General features: G+C 44.3%; 2 protein-coding genes across 2 annotated transcripts in view; one reads left to right on the plus strand and one right to left on the minus strand.

Moving 5' to 3' along the window:
• Nucleotides 1-14369, minus strand: part of Prr5l (proline rich 5 like) — a 151125-nt gene that overhangs the window by 127162 nt on the left and 9594 nt on the right. The gene's annotated exons all lie outside the window — the stretch shown is intronic.
• On the plus strand, nucleotides 6942-7680 carry LOC123462844 (small integral membrane protein 4-like). The gene is made up of 2 exons (XM_045156982.1): nucleotides 6942-6957; nucleotides 7445-7680. The coding sequence occupies exons 1-2, from the start codon at nucleotides 6942-6944 to the stop codon at nucleotides 7678-7680; spliced, it is 252 nt and encodes an 83-aa protein (XP_045012917.1).

Below are 14369 nucleotides of genomic sequence, written 5' to 3' on the forward strand. Positions count from 1 at the left end.
CCACGTCTATTCTCCTGTACACTGGCTGCAGCAGCTGCCTTGCTACCACAGGTGCTGAGATTGAGTAATCATGGCGAGCCATGCAGTCCATAAAGCCAAAACTATTTATGATTTGGTCAAGTGGATAAAGTGTTTGTCCCTCCCTGACCCGTGCCCTATATTTCCAACCCGGGCTTTCATCTAACAAAATATAAATGAGAACAGTCTGTTTGAATTTAGGGTTCTGCCTTTATGGACAGTGGTGTGATACACATCTATTTAGAAGAAACTATGTAATTAAGTGGTCCACGGGCTCTCAAGAGAAACCCAGCCCTAAACCCAAACACGCAGCTTCCATCAACAGCCTTTTGAAGCGGCATTTTGAGTCAGGTGTGAGAGGAACGGAACTCTCAGGAAGAAAAGCCTGTCTCCAAGTAGAAGTAGTCACCCAGCCCTTCCCCGTCCCCTGCCGTGCAGCAGAACTTGTCCTCCTGATTGTGTGTTCTGTCACCTACCCCCCCCCCCCCCCGCAAGTAATGCCCTCCACACACTCCCCCACAGGGGCACCATCACATCCCGCTAATGCTCTGTGCCGATGCCGGGCAAGAGGGGTCCTGGCACAAGGCAGATGGGTTAGGCTCAGGAGAGAGGACTGTCCACAGATCACTTGTTTCTGATCTTTTTTAGGGGGGGGGTCATAGATCCCTGGAAACTCCAGCTTCTCACTGAGAAGCAGCATGACTAATTTTCTATAGGAATTCTGCGTAGACTCAGGTGTGCACAGATGTCCTAAGAGGTCACGCATGGTGCGCGACCCCCAGGCTTGCAAACATAGTTCCTTTGTCACATTGCTCTGTGATTTATTAGCACTTCCCTTCCCATGTCGTTGACCTTGTGTCTGCTGTTCGAAAACTCTTACTCAGGCTAGCAGTCTCAAGCTCCCTTCTTCCTCCTGGGAAGATAAGGTCACTTCCGAGCCCTGGGCCCACCTCTCACTGGGCACAGAATGCCAGTGTCAGCCCCACCAGCCAACACCATTCCTCCTGGCCTGACCTGCTTTCCTAGACTCCAGTGCAATTCCACAGGGGAAAGACCCTTTTATCTCTAGCACTTTGCCATCTGGAAGAGTCTTCCGGCCCATTCCTGAAAGCCATAAATCTTTGCAAACTAGATTTCCCTTTCTGCCTCCTGCCTGTAAACTTGATGGCAATGTTGTTGCTAAATTGTAACAAAACCAGCTCGGCAAAAATGCTACAAAAAAAGTCAAATTCAATAGCCAAAGAGGATGTCTGTTGGTGTTTGTGCTGCCCCCTACTGGAAAGAAAAGTACCAAAGTACCACTAAACAAATCTGCTGGCCATCCTGTTCTTGGTCAAAATGATGATCGGTTAAGTTAATGTTGATTTTTTTAATCTCAGTCTTGGAAGGAAACACTCACCTTTGCTATTTGCAAAAGTAAACTATACCGTAGTTTATTTAAGGTCCCCTAGCATTCCCCCCATTAAGCTGTTCTTCCCTTTATCCAGTCCTTTCCAGATATCTGTCCTGATGAAATAAATGTAAACAAGAGATTACCTTCAGAGGTGGCCACCTTTCTATTACTGTTGGTAGGAAAAAAAAACAAACAAACAGAATGAAGTTAAATATCCAATAACAGGTGGCATGGCACAGCCATAGGATAGACTGTCATGTTCACCTTAAAAATTATGTTCCTGAGCTGGAGAGGTGGCTTAGTGGCTAAAGTGCTTGCTTCTGAAGCCTAAGGACACAGGTTCGATTCCCCAGTACCCACATAAGCTGGATGTACAAGGCGATGCATGCATCTGGAGTTTGTCTGTAGTGGCTGGAGGCTTTGGCATGCCCGTTCTCTCTCTCTCTCTCTCTTTCTCTCTCTCTCCCTCCCTCCCTCCCTTCCTCCCTCCTTCTTTCTCTCATAAATAAATAAATTTTAAAAAATTACGTTCCTGATATGAAGGGATACTTGTATCATGTTAAGTAGGCAAAACCCACGGCTTAAGTATTATGTAATCTCAACTATATATTCATGGAAATGAGTCTGAAATAAAGCAAAACATCATATGGTTTTCTGTGAATAGTGGAAGCAGGCTGTTTTATACAGTCATGTATTTTCCAATTTTCCTGTAAGCAGAGAACTTCTTGGGCATGGTAGGAGAGCAAGGCTATAGAATCAATCTATCTTCTCTCCATGTTCCTGGGCAAGTGGCTCCAACCCTCCAGCCCTGCTTCCTCAACAGTAAGTGGTGGTAATAATGGTGCCTGCATCACAGCATTTCTCTGAGGACTATAGTACATTGTATACCCATGATGCTCTTGGGTTCTTTCTGATAAGCAATGGAAGTAAAAGTCACTTTTTCAAAATTTATTTGCAAGGAAAGAGAGAGAGATAAATGAGTACACCAGGATCTCCAGCCACTGCAAATGAACTCCTGATACACGCACCACTTTGTGCATCTGGCTTTATGTGGGTACTTGGGGAATCCAACCTGCGTCATTAGGCTACGCAGGCAAGTGCCTTAACTGCTGAGCCATTTCTCCAGCCCAGAGGTCACTCTGAAGTTGGATGGCAAGGGCTAGTTTCCCACATCTCCAAAGCAATTCTCCACCACAGTTCTTCCATACCACTGCCATCAGCTGAGCTTTAATTAGTGAACAGAAGCAATGTGGTTTCTAGTCTGTCTTGCATGCTCAGGGAAGTTCTTGCTTTCTGTCATTCCAGCTGTTTACACCAACCACTCTGCATGAACACTGGATGGATGTGTCAGGGTCTGAACCATTCCCTGAGGCTGATTGATGGCCCTTTCTAGAGTTCATCACACACTGTCAATTCCACCAGGGAATCATTCGCCACATTTAGTTTGCTCATTAGCAAATCACTTGATGTTTCTTCAAGGTTAAGTTATCTAAGCACTTAACATGGCCTGTTTGGAATGAGGCTGTTATGATATAACACTGGCTGACCAATAAAAATGATGTTAGAACGGGACCTGTCCATGGGGTACAACGTCAAATATCCCACATTAATATCAGTTTTGCTTCAAGTGTTTTGGGAGCATCTGTACAGCGGGATGCTATGTGGGAATGAAATCTGACGCCAAAATTCTGGGTAGCTAAATATTTTGAATTTGATACTTTTGGCATGTACTTTCTTACAGATTTTTAATTACCACTTCCACCCATCTTTTCTTTCCTTCCCCCCTCCCATCTCTCTGAAACAACCATGAATATAGTTCTGATTATCTTGACATTTGAGCTAAGTCGTAGTGCTGGCCATAGCCTGACCCTGAAAAAATCCTTTGCAGGGTCTCTGACTTTGACGTCATCAGCCCTTCACGTGGAGTTATGAATCTTAGTCGTGAGCAGCCAGTTGTTTTAAGACATAAAATTTTTCTTCTTTCAATGCAACAGTGCACTCTCCGACACCTGTTCATCTATTCTAAAGCTGGTCCAGCCAACGTGCAGTGGCCAGTACCTGGCAGGCATTTAGAAACACCTGCTAACTTTTTTTTTTCTTGTTTTTTTTTTTGAGGTAGAGTCTCATTCTGGCTCAGGCTGACCTGAAATTAACTATGTAGTGTCAGGGTGGCCTCAAACTCTCGGTGATCCTCCTACCTCTGCCTCCCAAATGCTTGGATTAAAGGCATAAACCACCACACCTGGCTCCTGCTGACTTTTAAATAGAGGCTATGGGGGAGGGGGGGATAATGAAATGCACCAATTGCCCAATTCTGGAGCAAGGAAGACTTTTATGAATTGTTTTTTTTCCCCATTTCATTCTTAAGTATGGCAAAGTTTAATGGGGACACAAAAGTGAATATAGTAAAGGGTCTCCAAGCAGAACCCCAAAAGGAGAGAGTGGGTGCTCAGAGGTTCCTAGGGCAAGAGAAACTGGCTCACAGTGCCCCTCCCAAGCCTTGCTCCCCTCAGAAATCCACATGGAGGGCTGGAGAGATGGCTTAGCGGTTACGCGCTTGCCTGTGAAGCCTAAGGACCCCAGTTCGAGGCTCGGTTCCCCAGGTCCCACGTTAGCCAGATGCACAAGGGGGCGCACGTGTCTGGAGTTCGTTTGCAGAGGCTGGAAGCCCTGGCGCGCCCATTCTCTCTCTCTCCCTCTATCTGTCTTTCTCTCTGTGTCTGTCGCTCTCAAATAAATAAATAAATAATTAAAAAAAAAAAAGAAATCCACATGGAGGCCTTCTTTGGTATTCTGAGAGCTCTCTATTCAGAGGTTTTTATGGGGGGCGGAATCAAAGCCGAAAGTATTTGGCTCAGATAACAGGAATAATTGGCATTCTTTTCATTCTGTAGAGAACAACAGGTCAGGACACAGAAGCAGCCACTCTTACTGAGGTAGCCTGGCATTCGGGAGCTACCTGAGATTCCTTTGAAAGCTGTCTTTCCACTGGACTCTTGGCTTCTCCAGAGGCAGTGACTTACAATGTACACTCCTGTCTAATTTTAGGAGGAAGACCTTCCACTCTCAACTTCCCCACTCCTTCTCAACTCTGCACACCCAGGTTGGTGGTGTCAGATGGAACCAATGATTAGACGAGCTGATGCCTACTGGGGAATGCTCCATGCTCAGTGTCAGCTAAGCCCTGAGCATTCACAACTCCGCACTAGTGAGCACGTACATCTGCCCACTGGATCTTCTGCATGCTTCCCAGACGTTACCTCCACCCAGGCCTCAGGACCGTGAGAGGTGGTATTACTGAAGCCATAGGCAGACATGGGCAGGTAGACAGGGAGTCACAGTGGAGACCAGCAGTGACTTGAACAGTTCTCAGCTGTCTCCTGTCAGCACCATCCAGCATTTCCTGCCTCTTATCTTCTTCATCATCTTCATCAGCTACTGGGCCTCAAGCACTTCCTGAGCCGGGAGGGGGCCGATACTAAGCAAATCCCAGCCACCACCTGATCTGAGAGGCAAGAACTCTACAGGAGTGAGTGTGGGCGCAGAGGTTAACTTGCTTACAAGTCTCTTGCCCAGATTCAGACTGAGCCCAGGGGTGTGAGTGGTCTTAATGACTCTGCTGCCTGGCTGTTGTCCTAGTTGGCCCCAGAGAGTCAGTTGCCCCCCCCCCAGCTTTTTTTTGAGGTAGGGTCTCACTCTGGCCCAGGCTGACTTGAAATTCACTATGTAGTCTCAGGGTGGCCTCGAACTCATGGCGATCCTCCTACCTCTGTCTCCCAAGTGCTGGGATTAAAGGCGTGCACCACCACGCCCAGCTTGAGTCTCCCCTTTCTAAACTCAAACATCCTCACCTGGAATCCTATGACCACCCTGACTCTTCATCACATGCACAGCTCTGGGCACTTGGAAGCAGAATGCTCGTCCACTTCTGGGTGGGGGCCACAGTGCCCCCCACCTGAAGCAGCCTTGACTCCTTATGCCTCTGAGTGATGGAGACTTGCCAGTGAAACTTCTGAGGATAGGCGCTGTGTGAGGCGGGTTTAGTCTCTTTCCTTAGGCTACTGAGCTAACAGCCCAACCATGCTGATCTCTCTTGACGGGGCAGGCTTTATTTGTCACACCGCAAACTGCGCAGCCCTTCAGAGGGCTTTGGGTAGCCTGGCGACACTGGGTGCAACATGAAGTTGCTCACTGAGTGCCATGGTTGCTGTCGGGATCTGCTTCCCCATCCAGCCTGGGCTGGACTAAACACAGCATTGTGGGGACCAAGCCAACTGGGTAGCTGCTCAGAGTGACTCCATCCTGTCACTAAGTGGGGGGGAAACTTACGTCTTCAGCCCCACAAGACAGAGATCTGGACACGTTGTTGTTGTTGTTGTTTTAAATATTTTATTTATTTATTTGAGAAAGAGAGAGAATGGACACATCAGGGTCTCCAGCCACTGCAAAAAACAAAACAAACAAACAAACAAAAAACTCCACCTACATGTGCGACATTGCACATCTGGCTTTATGTGGGTACTGGGTAATTGAACCTGCATCCTTAGGCTTTGCAGGCAAGTGCCTTAACTGTCGAGCCATCTCTTCAGCCCTCAAATTGGGTTTTACTGTGGCCAAAAGTGGGATCTGATCATTGAAAGGGAAGGAGTGGACAGAAGTTGACAACTAAGCCACAAATGGGGGGAGTGGCTGGCAGGCAGGACCTGGCCTGGGGGCATCTCAGGGTCAAGAGTATCCCAGCTCCAGAAAGCTTCCTTTTGGGTTCTGGTAGCAAGCATGTTCCACTCTAGAGATGGCAGAAGAGTTTTGAGTCATGAGGCCACCCTCGCTGACCAGTCACCTTCTTAACAGTGCCTCGGGAATCAAGCTGCCTGGATTAAATCCTGAAGCTACCCCTTGTGAATTGTGTGACTTTGAGTAAGCTGCTTACCCCTCTGTTTCATTTATAGTTATGGCAATTAGTGGAGCCTATCTTCTAACAGCCGAGAGGAAGAAAACGAGACACTCACACAGTGCCTAGCATGTAGCAGTGGCAAGCTAGCTATTATACTAGTTAGTAATTATTTTAATAGATAGCACAGAAATTTATGTGCTACTAAATGACACATAGATATTAAGATCAGATGTCATGGGAAATGTTAGAATTTTTTTTTTTTTTTTTTTGCAGTATGGTCTCACTGTAACCCAGGCTGATCTGGAATTCAGTATGTAATCTTAGGGTGGCCTTCAACTCATGGCAATCCACCTACCTCTACCTCCCGAGTGCTGGGACTAGGCATGCAACCACCACGCCCAGCCAAAATGCTAGAATTTTGGGAAGAGGTCTTTCATGGCATTTACTATAAACTCCCGTTATAGAACACAGGGCCAAACGTGAGGCAGGAGGTTAGTAACATTCACTGAGCCAGGGACTCAGTCCTCCGGGGTCCAGAATGAGATGCAGTGTGGGAGGGGAACACACACATTATAAAAAGTCATCCGCGAGAGACTGGGTCTGGGGAACACTCAGTTGGTCGAGTACTTGCCCGGCATGCAGGAAGCCCCAGGTACAATCCCCAGCACTTCAGAAGCCTCTTTATGGGTAATCCCAGCATTAGGGAGGTGGAGGCAGGAGGATTAGCACTTCAAGGTTAACCTTGGCTACAGTTGGACTTTAGACAAGCCTGGCATAAATCTCTCTCTCTCAAAAAAAAAGCTCCCAGGCTCTAGTTTAAGCACTGAAAAGAACAGAACAGAAAACTTCCTGATGTGTGGGAGTGGGCATGATATATATTCTTTCAACATATTTTTCTTGGGCTGAAGAAATGGCTTAGCTGTGTGTAAGGCTCTTGCCTGCAAAGCCTAAGGACCCAGGTTCAATTCCCCAGTACCCACATAAGTCAGATGCACAAGGTGATGCATAAGTCTGGAGTTTCTTTGCAGTGGCTAGAGGCCCTGGTGCACCCATTCTCTCTTTCTCTCATAAACTAAATTAAGTTTAATTTAAAAAGAATAAAAAGTTTAAAAAAATCTTTTTCTTGGCCCTTGCCATAGATTGGATCTCTGAGCACAGGACCCAGGTGAGGCGCGTTCTGCAGCGGGTCCCTGGGAAGCAGCGATTCGGCATCTACAGGTTCCTGCCCATCATTTTAGTCCTGGGAGGAACGATGGAGTGGATTATGATTAATGTGCGCTTGGGCCATGAGACCTTCTATGATGTCTACTGTAGAAAAGCCTCAGAAAGACAGTATCAGAGAATGCTGGAAGATGCAACAGAGATTGAACTTTAACAGTCAATAAAGTGAATTTGAATTTTCAAAAGAAAAATTTTTTTCTTTGTAAATAAATTTGTTTGAAAAGAGATTGTATTGTATTAGTAAACTGTGCCTGGCTGGTGGGCAGTGGTGGCCAATTTCGTGAAGACTGAAAAATGAGCCATATGTGGGGTGGGCTGGGTGGCAGCGGCTGACTGACCCCCGACAGAAAGGAGGACCCCGTAGACTACAGCTTTCTCTGTGAACTCAGAGCCACCTTCCTTCCCTCCACCCGGGATGCCACCCACCCAGTTCCCAACTTAAAGTTCTAGTCTTTCTACTTCGCTTGGCAAATTCAAACTATTTCCATTTCAACATTACAAGAAAATCCACTAATAGGAATTGCTGAAGCAAAGCTTCATAAATCAAAGACATTTCGAATAAGGAAATATTTATAAAGAAAAGTGCTTTTCATATTTGCTTTTGACACAGTTGGCTGAGCAGGCATTGCAGTGTGGAAGACCTATGCTTTTTTTTTTTTTTTTAAATCGGTGAAAGCTCCCTCATAAGTAGCCCATATTTATCTGCATCCTTAATCAATGTCTTGGATTTGGGAATAACTTGTGAATCAATACCGCCTGGCCTCTCCAGTTAAATTAATGTGATGTAAACAAACATATCACAATGTGTCAGGGCTGTCTCCTGCTGTCTTGTTACTGACCTAAAGAATTCCAGTTTCTGTGCTGGGCGTGGTGGCACACGCCTTTAATCCCAGCACTCAGGAGGCAGAGGTAGGAGGATTGCCATGAGTTTGAGGCCATGCTGAGAATACATAGTGAATTTCAGGTCAGCCTGGGCTAGAGTGAGACTCCACCTTGGAAAATTAAAGAGAGAAAGAGAGAGAATTCCAGTTTCCTCCACAGGAAAATACTTTCTTCTCTCCCATTCACCACTTTTTTTTTTTTTTTTTTCCAGGTAGAGTCTCACTGTAACCCAGGCTGACCTAGAACTTACTATGAGTCGCAGACTGGCCTGGAACTCACAGTGATCCTCCTACCTCAGCCTCCCAAGCGCTGGGATTAAAGGCATACACCACCACACCTGGCCTTTCTCCTTCAAAATAACTCATTATTTATTTCTAAGGAGAGAGAGAGAGAGAGAGAGGTGCACCTGTACTTCTGGCCACTGCAAACGAACTTCAGACACATGCACCACATTGAGGTTACTGGGGAATCCAACCCAGGCTGTCAGATTTTGCAAGCAAGCACCTTAAACCACTGAACCATCTCTCTGGCCCTCACCCCCACCATTTTTTTTTTTTTTTAGGGTTTTTATTCTTTATTTTTTTAGTCAAAAATTTAGAAGAAACAAAACTCATTATTCATTGATCACATGAGTTGACACTGAATTATCTACATACATGCTGTGGGACTAGGTTGTATATATGTTGTAAGCTTGTTCATTTGCATATGCACTCAAACAAATCAAAGTTAAAAATATTATCATTTATTATTTTTGTTTTGTAGCCTATTATTTTGTTCTCAGCATAATTCCTATGGATGCAGCTATGAATAGTGGCTCTATTACACTTAAGATAACTGAACCAGCATGGAGTGTATGAAACCACAAAGATCTATGGGTAACTACCATTTATTTTCTTCTTTCATAAATTAAATATTTCCTTTATTGTCTAACTCAGTAGATAATCAGAAGAAATTTTCTGTGTAGAGAAGATTAAAATATTAAACCATTTTCATATGCCATATTCTAACTAATTCTGAAAAATATGTGGAATAAAATAAACTAAATAACTCCTTTATGTTAGGCAAATGCTGATTGTAAAAGTTAACGGAAGAGTAGGAAAACTTCCTAATTCCACTGTCATTCCTGTCTTGCTTTCTGACTTTCTTCAGATCTCAGACAACATTATTTTAATGTGATATAAATTTTAAAAGTCTCTTTTCACCCATCAGTCAGTGGAGTGACACAATTGCAAATATTTCTGAGAACTGCTCCCAACTACAATGCTCTCAAATAGTAGAGGAAGGTTTTATTGTCTGCTCAATTTCCAATTAACCTTTTATGTATCTGTGGCTATACAGGCATACTTTTAAGTTACATAATCATCTTCAAGCATGTTGTCAGCTCGTTTGTTGAATGGGCTTGTTGTTGTGGGCTAAGTTCTTAAAATAGAAGGATCATGGCACCCAAATAGAGGAGAGACTTATTGAGATGGGGAGTGGATGTGATGGAGAAGAGAATTTCAAAGGGGAAAACAGGGGAGGGGAGTATTACCATAGGATATTTTTTATAATCATGGAAAATGTTTAATAAAATTGAGAAAAAAATTAAATTAAGTACTGTAATATTAAAATTCAATAGCATTTGCTTGTGCAAATAAATAAGCAGGCAGGAGACTTTTCCTGGCTTCATGTTTAAGTACTGAATAAAGCTATACATCACTGTGTTAGAAGCTCTCAGGACCATAATGCATTACACTTAGACAATTGATCAATTCAGATACTATTACTACTTAAGCTGTGCCTGCCATAAGTGTTGGAGACAAAAACTGTTTTTCTTGCTTTTCTAATGTCTTCAGCTACAGGTCAAAATCAAAGCCAACAAGTTTTAAGTCTACAATAGCACAAAATAGAGTTTATCATTTATTTAGACACCAAACATGTTACCTTCGAAATTTCTGAAAACAGTTCTACCCCCTCATGGCTTCCCATTTTTTTTTTTTTTTTTTATCATAGGTGGGTAGCCTGAGAATTGAGCCCAGGCCAGAAGGCTGTGCAAGTAAGTACCTTTAACCTTTGAACTATCTTCCTGACACACTTCCCCCACTTTATTTAGTTTTTAATTTTTGAGAGATTGAGGGAGAAATCCCCTGCTTCTGGGAATTATATAGTTAAGAAACATAGAAGCTGAATGACTGGCTTGGAGACTGAGAAACTAACCACATGGTTGACTGGGGACAGGTTGGAGCGCTGGGCGTTCAGCCAGAAACATTGCGATCAATGATCAGTCAAGGCAGTTAATCACTGCTTCTGCCATCAGCCTGCCTTGCTCTCTGCTCCCTCCTTACCATAAAAGATCTGGTTACTACGAAACTTTTAATAGGTAATCAATCAGTTTAGGACACCTTCAATTATAGGTAGAGAGACAGCTCCAGCATACTACACTCCCCCTCCCCCCCACACCCCCACACTCCCACCACCGAATCCAGCACTGATTTTGACTTTCTCACTTTCAGGAACTTCCACCTATATTCCCGAGTGAGTGCTATACTTCTTTGTGATTATGACTGCCCATTGCTGCCTTTGCTATAATTATGGGTCCCATACAATAAAGCTTGTTGCATTATCTACTCTCTCCTGCTGGACTTTTGATTGTCTTGCAGACAACAACTCTTTGTTGTTTTCTAAGTAAGAATCAGGTTCAGCAGAGTGGAGCTGCAGAGCAGAGCTACTCCTTCCCACTTCAAGATGAGAGAGAGAGAGAGAAAGAGAATGAAAATGGGCATCCCAGAGCCTCTTGCTATTGCAAACAAACTCCAGATGCATACACCCACCACTTTGCGCATCTGGCTTTTTGTGGGTACTGGGGGATCAAACCTGGGTCAGCAGGCCTTGCAAGCTGGCATCTTTAACTGCTAAAGAAAGGATTTTAGGGCTGTAGAGAGGGCTCAGTAGTTAAGGCGCTTGCCTGTGAAGCCTAAGGACCCAGTGTAGATTCCCCAGTACCCACGTAAGCCAGATGCCCAAGGTAATGCAAGCATCTGGAGTTCATTTGCAATGGCTGGAGGCCCTGGTGCACCCATTCTCTCTCTCTCCATCTGCCTTTATCTCTCTCTTAAATAAATAAATAGATTATTTTTAAGAATTTATTTTTAAAATTACCATCATTATCCAGGTGTGGTGGTGCACGCCTTTAGTCCCAGCACTCAGGAGATAGAGGCTGGAGGATTGCTGTGAGTTCAAGGCTACCCTGAGACTACATAGTGAATTCCAGGTCAGCCTGGGCTAGAGAGCGAGACCCTATCTCAACCCCCTGCCAAAAAAAATTACCATAATTAAAACTTTACACCGAAGGCTGGGGAGATGACTCAGCAGTTAAAGGTACTTGCTTGCAAAGCCTGCTCACCCAGGTTCAATTCCCTAATACCCACATAAACCCAGATACACACAGTGATACATGCACCTAGAATTCATTTGCAGTGGCAAGAAACTTTGGTGCACATATTTCTCCCTCTCTCTCTCATCTCTCCCCTAGCAAATAAATAAATAAAAATATTCTTTTTTTTGGTTGTTTTTTTTTTTTAATTTTTTTGAGGTAGGGTCTCGCTCTAGCCCAGGCTGACCTGGAATTCACTATGTAGTCTCAGAGTGGCCTCGAACTCATGGTGATTCTCCTACCTCTGCCTCCCAAGTGCTGGGATTAAAGGCGTGTGTCACCACGCCCAGCTAATAAATATATTCTTAAAAACTGTACATCCTAGAAAGGACAATATGTCATCATCACTTGTATGTAGCACAGAAATCTCTCAGCTGATCATCTTTTTGTCTTGTTTGCTCTTTCTTTTCAATATTATTGGCTTTGTCTAAGAGTGATAGAGTCTGAATTTGTGTGTGTGTGTGTGTGTGTGAGAGAGAGAGAGAGAGAGAGAGAGAGAGAGAGAGAGAGAGAGAGAGAGAGAGTCTATCAGGTTGATTTCAGGCTATATACACCCACCCAGGTCAATGTACATCAATTTGCAAAACACAGCAGTGTGGAAAGCCAAGGCTGTAATCACATGGGGCTAGGACTGAAGCCCAGCTTAGCATCCCACTTCTTGGTTCTGTGACCTTGTGCAAATTCCTTAATCTTACCAACCCTTAGCTTTCCAATCTGTAAGATGTTCTTGTATAAGGATAAAAAGAGCAAAATGCAAGGGCCAAGGGACCTAGAATATATCATTGTGAGGAATCCTTTTTCTGAACAGTCCTTATCTGCCCACAAGCAGAGCCTCCTAGAGAATCGAGTGATCATCAACCCTTTCCCTGGAGTGTTTTAATCAAGCCAGAGTAATTCCTGTCACCACAGATAAGAACAGGTCAGGACATCATCTAAGTATACAGTGTCACAAAGCTATTGTTACGCCCATCTATTTTCCCAAGGGTCTATTATCTTCCCTAAGTCATTTCTTTCCTAATAAATGCCCTCATCCCTCTTTTGATCTCCTCTTAAGATGTAGTGTAAGCCCTATGATAGTCAACTTTATTGATCAGCTTGACTTGGTCATAGGGTGCAAAGATGTCTGATTAAACATTTTTCGTAGGTGAGTCTGTGAGGGCGGCTTCAGATGGGAGGAACATGTGTCAGTGGACTCGATAAAGCATGGTTGTCTTCCCTGGAGGCAGACATCATCCATCCCACCCAGGGACTCAGTGCAACAAAAAGCAGAAGCAGCAAGACTCGCCCTTTCTTCTCCTTCATTGCTGGAGCTGAAACATCGATCCACTTGTACCATGGCTACCCCGGTGAGTACTGCTGGGAAGCTTACTCGAATTCATGTTGAAAACCAGTCCTCATACAACAGTAATCAGAGGTCGAGCCTGTAGGAAGTGACTTGGTTCTGAGAGCTCCTCCCTCATGAAGAGGAATGGCAACTCCATAAAAGGACAGATGGGAACTAGATAGGTCCCTCCGCCTTTCTATCCCATGGGGACATGACATTCAAAGGGCAATCTTGGAAACACAGATGCGCCCTTTTCAGATACTGAACCTTGCTGGTACCTTCATCTTCAACTTCCCAGCCTCCAGAACTGGAAGGAAATACATCTCCATCATTTGTAGATAGCCCAAGGCATGGTGGCTCATGCCTGTGACCCCAGCGCTAGTGAGACTGACTCAAAGATTGCTGTGAAGTCCAATCTGGGCTCTGAGGAAGGTTCCAGGCCATCCTGAAATGAACAAGAAGCCAGGTGTGGTGGTGCACACCTTTAATCTCAGCACTTGGGAGGAAGAGGTAGAAGGACCACCATAACTTCGAGGCCACCCTGAGACTACATAACAACATAAAGAATTCCAAGTCAGCCTGGGTTATAGCAAGACCTTACCTCAAAAGAGAGAGAAAGAGAGAGAAAAAGAGAATTAAAGAAAGAAATGAAGAAAGGAAAGAAGGAAGGAAGAAAAAGAAAAACAGAATCTCAAATAAATAAGTATGAAATTAACCAGCTTTGTGTATTTGTTACGGCAGCAGAAATCAAACACCTGGTTGTCCCATCTTGAACCTCTGAATTATACCACTGGCTTTGCCAGGACACCAGCTTACAGACAACAGACTGTAGGACTTCTCAGCCTCTGACACAGAAGCTCATTTCTCAAAATAAATATTTCACTTTAATCTCTATTTTTATCTCTACCTCTGTGCTGATCCCCTATTAGCTCTGTTTCTTCAGCTCCTTGAGTAATATTTTTCTGTGAACTTCCACATATATACATGAGTAAAATTCTGTCTTTTCTTTTGCTGACCACTTGTCAGTTGAGCTCACAGTTGAATTCACTTGTCTAGCTTGTTATGACTGAATAGGATTTATTACAAGGTTAAAATGAATTTTCGCTGGGCATGGTGGTGCATGCTTTTAATCCCAGCACTCAGGAGGCAGAGGTAGGAGGATCGCCGTGAGTTCAAGGCCACCCTGAGACTCCATAGTGAATTCCAGGTCAGCCTGGGCTAGAGT

Source organism: Jaculus jaculus, chromosome 8 (assembly GCF_020740685.1).
Source record: "Jaculus jaculus isolate mJacJac1 chromosome 8, mJacJac1.mat.Y.cur, whole genome shotgun sequence".
Lineage (NCBI taxonomy): Eukaryota > Metazoa > Chordata > Mammalia > Rodentia > Dipodidae > Jaculus > Jaculus jaculus.